This window comes from Lactuca serriola, chromosome 5 (assembly GCF_051521515.1).
Source record: "Lactuca serriola cultivar US96UC23 chromosome 5, Lser_US96UC23_V15, whole genome shotgun sequence".
NCBI lineage: Eukaryota > Viridiplantae > Streptophyta > Magnoliopsida > Asterales > Asteraceae > Lactuca > Lactuca serriola.
The window spans coordinates 224,837,408-224,846,754 of record NC_136412.1 but is presented as its reverse complement, the minus strand read 5'-3'; the positions used below and the strand labels follow the sequence as shown (position 1 = coordinate 224,846,754).

Sequence of the window (9,347 nt, the reverse complement as noted above, 5' to 3'; positions counted from 1 at the left end):
TAATCATTATCGATCTTAATCTTTGATATAAATCGTAAATACATATTAAATAATTTAAATTTAACATACCTAATCAATTACACTTATATGTAAACCATCTCCATTTTACGTAGGTTAGCTTAGTTTTATTTTTTCTGCATTTGATATATAGAAAACCAAAACCATTGCTCTTTCAATTTAGATTTTTCGTTTTTCACGGTTATATTCAATTTTTTCGCACACCATTTTAAGAAAGTATAATATGGAATGTGAGAAAAAAATAGAGAGTTAAAAGATAGCCAAAAAACACTAGTAATAACAAAACATACTTGGGTTAGTAATATTAGGCATTATTAATGATACATTAATAGATTGTTTTTCAAAATATGAAAACTGGTCGTAAACAATTGTAAGACATTGATTAAGATTATTAAAATACATGTGACCTTTGGCATTAAAGTTAATATTATATTGTTTTAGATGGTATTATTGAAACCCTAAACCAGTTAAATTCCACCTCATTTAAATTAGACACCCTTGAATTTAAATCATGAATTCATCAGTGTCCCAAATGTATGATTTTGTAAGGAAAAATAACTTTTATCGGTTCAGAATGTCTCATTCCCAATTTATTGTTAGTTTATTTAACATCCCATAAAACAAAACCACCAATACGCGCACTTTAGATGAAGCTGGCAATACATTGCTAATATGCGCCCAATGGGTGTGCAATGTCCCCACACACCCTTCATCGCCTATAGAAGCAGTACACACACACTTACAGTATGATAGTGTGGTCCATGGATATGGGTTCAGTTTTTACTTCCAAATACCACCCTACAAAGCACACACACTTAAATGTGTGTTTCGTTGGTTATCTTCATAATGGTGATATTCTGAAAGTGGGAGATTTTTTGAAGCGAAGATGAAGATTGAGCTCGATAAAAGTCCTGAGAGTCATATTCTTCCACAGCTTTCTTGAACTTTCATAGTTCTCAAGATTTCTCATTTTTCGTGAATTTTCTTTTTGGATTCCTTTTTGAGAATTCAGATAATTAAACGAAGTTCAAGAAAGTTGTGGGAAAATATGACAATTCTACGGGATCCATGATTCTTCTTAAATGTCTCCATTGCATTGGGTAAAGGTAGAAACTTTTTTCTCTTTCGAGTTTTTTCATCTTTTTCATGGTAGATTCAGAAAATAAATTGGGAAAATGGGTAGTAACAAATATTTACCAAATTCTCCCCTCCTAAATTCTAAAATAATTAATCATAAAATTGTCGACTTAATAATGTTATATGTAACAAAATAACCATTATTTCTTCAAAATTTCGTGACTAGCTATCATTTTCGGAAGGTAAGTTGTGAAATGCATAATTGCTCATCAAACAAAAAGAAAGTTCAAAATAATAAAATAATCCTTTTTTAATTACTATTTCGAAATTGTATATAATATTAATTTCGAGTTGTAATAACAATTCCCTAATTTCAAAATATAATATTTGTTAATAACTTTTTTTAAAAGTTTTTAGGTCGGAATAATATCAAGAATTTTGAAATCTTGTAATTGAGTGGTTGCAAAATTGATATATCAAGCTTGTGATTGATAAAAGAAAAACCAGTTTAGAATAATAAAACATCATAAAATAATATTTTTGTGTTTATTCCTTCCAAAAATACCCATATTACACCTATACATTGTTTTCAATACCTTAATTTAAAGACCTCGTTTAACAGAGTTAACTTTAAATTATTTACCAAAAGATAAACAAGAACATATCCAAACTTAAATATACTTCTATTTTATTATAATTAACCAAATGTATGAATTACTGATATTATATACCATACTACTAGTTAATTAGACAATACCCATATATGAAACCGAAAAAGTACTATGTGTAAACAAATGTTAACTAGTTATATATATTGACATTATTTAAAGCATCTCAATCAGCATTACTATTTGTTTAGAAAAAAAAAAAAATTATAATTATTATTGCTTTTTCTTTTTCATTTTTCAATAATGGAAAGGAAAAAAGTAATTATGGCTGTAAAAAGAAAGTATCTCATGCATGGGGATGTACTAAGGTATGAATAAAAGGAGAATCTCTTTTACTGTGGGAATGAATGTAGAGTAGAGTGTGGGATTGAATGATCTGAATAATATGAGATGATTTTCTTTTTGTTTCTTTCTGACCATTCAATCAAAACTCTGATACACCCTTGTGGTGGGGTGCAATTGCAGACAAGATTCCCCCAATCTCCGCCGATCTTATGTTCTAGGGTAAATTACATATAAAAGAGTGTACTAAAAAGTAAAAGAACGTAAATTATAGGTGTGCATCGGTAGGTTTTAAGGTGAAACCAAACCCAAACTCATAATTTGGGTTTTTAAATCCAATGGGTTTTGGTTTTTGAACGGGTTTTGGTTTTTGGGTTCATGTGCTCGTTTTCGTGTTCAACTCATAGGTTGATGGGTTTTCGGTTTAAACCTGTGAATTTGCGTTTTAATCCATTTTCCAGCAATTCTAAATAAAATGATACAAATTCAGTGTGTCGTCTTTGAATTTAGAGTCTGAGATTATTTATCTTGCTTTCACATATCAATTAGGTGATTTACTGATTTAGGGATATGGTTCGCGCCTGATGTAGTCGTGCTCATACTTGTGAGATGTAGAGATAGTGAGATGAAATGAGCCTTAGTAAAGGACAAGGACTGGGTTTGGCCTTTGAAACTTTATTATATTTTATTGTTTTAATAAAACATATAAATTTATTCAAATATATTAAATAATTAATAATATGTATATTGGGTCGGTTTCTTGGTTTTGGTCGGTTTTAAACCCAATGGGTTGGTTTGGTTTTAGTGGATCTATTTTGAATCCAAAACCGAATATAAACCGGATTCTTCGGTTTTGAAAAATCTAAACCAAAAACCGATGGTTTAGGTTTGATTTTGGATTTTTGGTTTCAGTTTTATCGATTTTTGTCGGTTTTCGGTTTTGATTTTGTTCAACCCTAGTAAACAATATGATAAAGTATATATACTGCTTTTTAGGATTAATATTTGGTGATTTATGTTATAGTCTTAGGGTGAAGTTTATTTTTCATACTTTATGACCCAGTTTTTAGAGCATTCGGTGTGATCAACTAGATTTAACATCAATTTTGTGACATCTTACATGCCACATAAGCAATGATGTTATAACACCAAACAATGAAATGTTTTCATGTTATAACACCAATATTTTCCATGTCATTTTTTTGAATTTTTTTTCGAGTTTGTTTTTTTTCTTTTTCATGTTTTTTTAATGAATAAAACAAATATATTTAAAAAACAAAAAGACATAATTTTTAAAAACTAAAATTAAGGTTACAATAAAAAACATTAATTTTAAAAGATAACGTTTTTTCTTAGTCCTAATTAACCCAAATAACATTTAAATTAAACCTAAAACCATAACAATTTACTACTAATCCTACTTACCTCAAATACTTCTTCATAATTTGATCCTTCGTTGTTTGTGTTTCCACCGATGGCTATGTTGGAGGTGGTGGTTGTGGTTGTGGTGGTTGGGTGATTGGTTGTTGCATCAAATAGAAAGCCGAGAAAAGATTTTGTTGCAAGTATGAGTTTTGGCCAAAAAGAGTTTATTGAAGGTAATGTGAGTTAGGAAATTGCACTGGTGGTGAAGCGGGATTGAAAAAGGCTCATTGGTATGAGATTTGTGGTGATCTTTGAGACGATAAAATATTGAAATAATTTTTGTAACCGGCAAATCCGTGAGGCGAGGTTGTGTTTGGTTGTGTGTTTTGGTTTGACGGAGGGATGTTTGGGTTTTGATCATTTTTTTTTTGTTGTAGAAAGTATGAGATTTTATAAAATATAGAGAAAAAAAGAGAAATGTGTAAAATGGGTTAATGTGTTGTATTTATAGTAAAAATTTAAAAGTATTTTTTTTTAATTTAACCGTTTTACAACGGTCTAATATCCAAACGGTACATTTTTTGCTCGTTTCATCCGGACAAGATGCCCATGATAAGCAACACAACGAGTGACAACGACAAGAGGGCGGTGTTCATCTCGTTACGGTCGCGTTATGGCTGAGCCACATAGGCAATAAAGACGTTGCACGTGTCCATACCGGGTGCTCTTACATTACTATTATATTAGCTTTTGCATTTTTTTTACTTTCATTTATCTAATATTACAATACACGGAAACTCATATTTCTCATCATTTTGAATTCATATAATCTTTTAGTTTTAAAATAAATATAAAATAATTAAAATTATATAAAAGTAATTCAAAAAATATTAAAAACATACAAAATTAAATTACAAACTACATAAAAAATTTTGTACAAATCTTTATGCATGAAATACAACTAATGAGAGAGACCTAATCCATCACACCAAACACTTGACTCCGTCCATTCTTATAATTAACTAGGCGAATGTCCGCGCGTTGCGCAGAAACATCTATATACTTGAAATCTTTATAAATATATGTTTTTTAAATATAATAATAACATTGTTGTTAAATTTGATATAATAATTTGTATAGTATTATCACTACATAATCTCAATCATTTGAATAACTTCTACCCCCGAGTTACTCATGAATAAAATTAAATATAATATATGGTTTAGTATTATTTATAGTTGTTGTTATTGTAAATTAAGTTTTTAAAATTTATTTGCTTATCGTTGTAATTTCTATCATTATAATTATTTAAAACATCATATATTATTTTTTTGATATTAAAGGTAACAATATAATCATTTATACAGAGTTATTTTTAATCTACTTATTTTAAAACTTTTAGCGATTATAAAAATATCTTTAAGAAATATTTAGTTAAATTAAGATTAGAATTTAGTTTTGCATTTAGCACTATAATTTATCACTTTTAACTATTCACAAAATATTCTTTGGGTTTTTTAAATTGAACTGAAATTTATATTTAAGTTGACATTGTAATGTTATATTGAAATTCACAATTTAAGTATCTTGTCCAAAATGTTCAAAAATTGTAGCTTTAAACTCATAATGGTTTACATACAACAACATATTAAATCTAGTAAATTAAGTATAATATGTTAAAAATTATAGACATGACTTTATAGGTAGAACTAAAGATATTATTTTAATATCAAAATTTAGTTTATTTATGATTACACTTTAGGTTTGATATTTATTTAATCTTATTAATCAACTTATAATCATTATTAGAAAGACACTACAATTTATCACTTTTAACTATTAAAAAAAAGAGAAAATTGCAAATTTAGCCAAAAACACTAATTACTTTGTAGAAAATAGCCAAAAAAAATTGAAGTTGCAAATATGGCCACCAAAATCGCAGATGGGAATGATCCATCTGCGATTTGCCCATCCCATTTGCGAATGTACAAGTGGCTAAAGCACATACACGCTTTAGCCACTTGTACATTCGCAGATGGGGTTTTTGTTTTTTTTTTTTTATTTTTTTTTTGTGTATATATAAGGAAGAACCAGGCTAAAATCGCAGATGGACAGTGTCCATCTGCGATTTCCTCTCAGTTTGATCTACGATTTTATGGTATTTTTTTCAATTTTTTTTTTAATTTTAACTATGAAATCAATGGGTTTGACTATGAAATCAATGAGTTTGACTACGAAATAACCTTATTATATATAAACTTTTGTAGAAAATTATCAGTTTACTTGTTATTTCTTTAGGAAATTTCTTAAAAACCTCTCTAAAAAAGATGAATGGATATATGGTTTGTCTTGTAACCGGCGAGAGATGGCAAGTTATTGAAACAAATATGGAATACGTATATCCATAGGGAGGTATTTCTGAATCCGCTTTGATATTTTCTGAGTATATTAGTTATAGTGATTTTTTATGTTTGGTGAGAAACAAAATTGGTTTGTTAGAAAAATATAGAATTAGTCTTCGTTTCCATCATCCTGATTTGAATTATTATATAGCCATGGTTGAAGACATGGATGTTAGAATGTTGATAAATGTAATCAAATGTAGTGGAGGAAGGGTTGTGAAAGTGTTTGTGGTGGTTGATGAAGGAGATGATGTTAATGAGGCTGGTTAGAGTGGAAATCTGGATGTTGGTAATTTATGCAGCTATAAAGGGAGCAACGATCCGATAGGTACTTTCAATACTCCTAGTGTACCTCAATTTCACAGTGTTGCTGAAAATGTTAATGTTACTTATTCACCTATTCACTATGTTGATCCTGAGAATTACAAGAATGTTGGTGATGATGATGTTGGTACATATCTTAATGACGTGGGTGGTCGTTGTGTTGATGTTCCTGAACAAGAAGTTAAAGTTTTGAAAAGGGTTGTAGTAGATAAAATTAAAAAGAAAAAAATGCATCAAAAAGATGAAAAAAAGCATGTTTACGGGGATTATGTTGATGTTGCCGATGTAGCTTCAGATATAACCGACTTAGAAAGCAATTCAGATGGAGATGAGTTGGGTGATGAAGTTAAAGCTAAGTTTCCCGATAACCTTTTTTATGGTATGCCCCCTCTACCAGATTATGCAGTTGATATTAACGAAAATATCCCAACACAGATGGTAGACATCAATCTTCAAAAGATTGAATATAAGAGTATATTTAATAATAAAGAACTTTTAAAGCGGGCTATTGGTACAAAAGTGTCTCCGAGAAGGTTTTCAGACGAGGACAAGTGCATCCACCAAATCAAGGTATGAAGGTGTGTGTGTTTCGGAAAATTATTCTTGGTTACTAAGAGAAAAAGCAATTAAAAATTCTGATGGACTTTTCCAAGTGACCAAATTTGTTGATGTACACACATGTTCTTCAACAATTTTGCAACCTAATCATTGACAAGCAAACAAATATGTTTTGGGAGAATATCTTGCTGATGTTTTGGCTGAAGATTATAGTAGAGTTTATTGGGGAAAAGATATTATTAATGATATGAATGCTCAATTGAATATCAATATCTCATACCATCAGGCTTGGCGTGCGAAAAATTATGCATTGTTGTTGTTGAGGGGTACAAAAGAGGATTCTTTTACCAAACTTCCGGCTTATTTCCACAATTTGGTCAAACATAATCCGGGTACGGTGACACATATTAAAACAAATGTTGATGATCGCTTTGAGTTTTTGTACGTCGCACTTGGTTGTTCGGTTAATATTTTAATATTTTAGTATTTATTTATTTTTTATTTTGGTGTATTTGAATAGATATACAATGTATTGTAGGTACGCGCTTTTGTCAATTTTTGTAAACCGACCCTTGTAGTAGATGGTGCCCACCTAAAGGGTGAGTTCAAAGGTACCATGTTACTTGCAGTTACTAAGGACGGACAAAACCAAATATTACTGGTTGCATATGGTATATGCCAAAAATGAGTGTACAGATTCTTGGACATGGTTTTTTCAAAAACTACGTGATTCCATAGGCAATATGGAGGAGCTTACAATTATATCTGATAGGTTTCCATCTATAGCGCCATCCGTTGCCAACATTTTTCCTCACGCTCATCACAGAATATGTGGTGTCCATTTGTTTTTCAACATTGTATCTAGATTCGGGAAAAGTAAGACAGTAGAGGAATTTTTTGAGAGGATTGTAGGGCATATACAGTTGATGCATTTGACGTTGCTATGGAAGTTATGAGAAAGACAAAAGAACCAGTATGGGAGTACTTAAAAAGTATAAATCCAGAAACTTGGTCTACGCACATTTTAAAGGGAAGCGTTACAATCTTATGTCGTCCAACAGTGCGGAGTCTATAAATGCATTATCTAGACACGCACGTAAGGTGCCGATACTTATGTTGATCGATTTTTTTCGTGCGACAATGCAACAGTGGTGGTTTCAAAGACGTAACTTCGCAGGTATTAAGTTAATTTTTAGTATTATTGTTTTATTAAATGTTATTGATCTTAACTTCTTCATTTTGTGTATTTTTTAAGCGGAAGCAACAACAACACTCACTCCTTGGGCCGATGAAATTGTAAAAAAAAGTATATACTTTTAATAAGTGGGATGTTCGTATGATCTCAAACACGAAATGCGAGGTCAAAAAGGGGGCACAAAATGTGATTGTTGATTTCCAACAAATGACATGTACATGTAGGCATTGACAACTTGATGGGATACCTTGTGGTCATGTCATAAGATGTTTAATAGTCAACAATTATCAAGACTGCTCAAGGTTTGCATTATATGCTTACTTTACCGAAACACAAAGGAAAACATATGAGGAATCACTAAACCCTCTGCCAAACTCATCCGAATGGGAGATCCCCGATGATTTGATGATTGTTAAGCCACCTATAATGGATAAACGTCAGCCAGTCAGGCCAAGAAACACAGACCGCATTCCATCCCAAGGCGAGGGTCCAATTAGAAAAGAGTGTTCTACATGTGGTCATGTAGGACACACGAGACACAATTATACTGGAAGGGCGTCCGGTAGTGGAGCACGTCGCACGACAATTTCTACTACAGAAATGGCATTTAATATTGGTGGTTCAGCGAGTTGCTCACAAACCTATGACGCTGATTTTGATATAAAACAACCTTGAAATGAAGAGTTGTTAATTTTTTATGTATTGTAATTTTTTTATTAAATCTTACAAGACATTGTTATGCTTTCATATTTTAGTTAACTTTGCAGATTATAACAATTAATGAAGCTTTTATATTATAATATTTAGTTTGCGGATTATAACAAGAAATGGAGCTTAACGGTAAAAAAAAAGTTATTAAAAAAAACAACAAACTGAACTCATGATAATGTTAAAACATTTTTGTAACTAATTATTAAACTCAGGGAACTGCAATGGGTACTTCTCTTTCTCGATTGTTATATAATAATCCCTAATTCTAATTTTATCTTCCAAACGATCCTTTTGCGCCCTAAGGTGTATCATCTGCTCGTCCTTCTCAGCAAGCCATGTTTCAGTCGTTTTGATTGTTTTCTTAGTCTTTTTTTATCCATTCTTCATGCTCTTTGATTTTATATATTTTGAGGTCTATCCATTCTTGAGCTTGTTTGCATTCCGATGCAATTTCATTAACACGTTAAGTGAGAAGTCGGGATGACTCTTTGTCCTGTTCTTGTTGTTCTTCAGCCTTTTTCAATTCTTCAAAATTTTCATCTGACATATATGGGCCCGCTGAAGAGGGTGTAAAAAAAGGGTCGACTGAATCACAGTAGTAACAGTCTACTTCGTTGCATTAGCAAATTTCTAAATTTTGTGAAGAACTCATAATAAGGTCGTGATTATAATAAACTAGTGCTATTAATGGTATTTATACATACTAGTCCATCCGCAAATCATAGTCTAAATGCAACCATTTCGTAG

General features: G+C 30.9%; 1 protein-coding gene and 1 long non-coding RNA gene across 3 annotated transcripts; both read left to right on the top strand.

Annotated features, from left to right (window-relative positions):
- Nucleotides 1–794: 794 nt before the first annotated feature.
- On the top strand, nucleotides 795–3,888 carry LOC145053661 (uncharacterized). The gene is made up of 2 exons (XR_013684575.1): nucleotides 795–1,124; nucleotides 3,535–3,888. It is a non-coding gene; the product is annotated as an uncharacterized LOC145053661 (long non-coding RNA).
- Nucleotides 3,889–5,120: 1,232 nt separating this feature from the next.
- Nucleotides 5,121–8,634, top strand: LOC145053660 (uncharacterized). Of its 2 annotated transcripts, none has more exons than XM_079001733.1 (4): nucleotides 5,121–6,706; nucleotides 6,981–7,086; nucleotides 7,233–7,871; nucleotides 7,950–8,634. In XM_079001733.1, the coding sequence occupies exons 1-3, from the start codon at nucleotides 6,365–6,367 to the stop codon at nucleotides 7,256–7,258; spliced, it is 474 nt and encodes a 157-aa protein (XP_078857859.1). In that variant the 5' UTR covers nucleotides 5,121–6,364; the 3' UTR covers nucleotides 7,259–7,871; nucleotides 7,950–8,634. The 2 variants fall into 2 exon arrangements, with proteins under 2 accessions (XP_078857859.1, XP_078857858.1); XM_079001732.1 differs by having other exon boundaries at nucleotides 6,981–7,157.
- The last annotated feature ends 713 nt before the right edge of the window (nucleotides 8,635–9,347 follow it).

What these genes read in the sequence shown, in the direction of transcription:
- LOC145053660 (XM_079001732.1), top strand. Translation starts at nt 6,365, where the DNA reads ATGCATCAAAAAGATGAAAAAAAGCATGTTTACGGGGATTATGTTGAT. An exon ending in AGTGCATCCACCAAATCAAG is followed by an intron (nt 6,707 to 6,980) that starts GTATGAAGGTGT and finishes TCATACCATCAG; the next exon opens with GCTTGGCGTGCGAAAAATTA. An exon ending in ACGTCGCACTTGGTTGTTCG is followed by an intron (nt 7,158 to 7,232) that starts GTTAATATTTTA and finishes AATGTATTGTAG; the next exon opens with GTACGCGCTTTTGTCAATTT.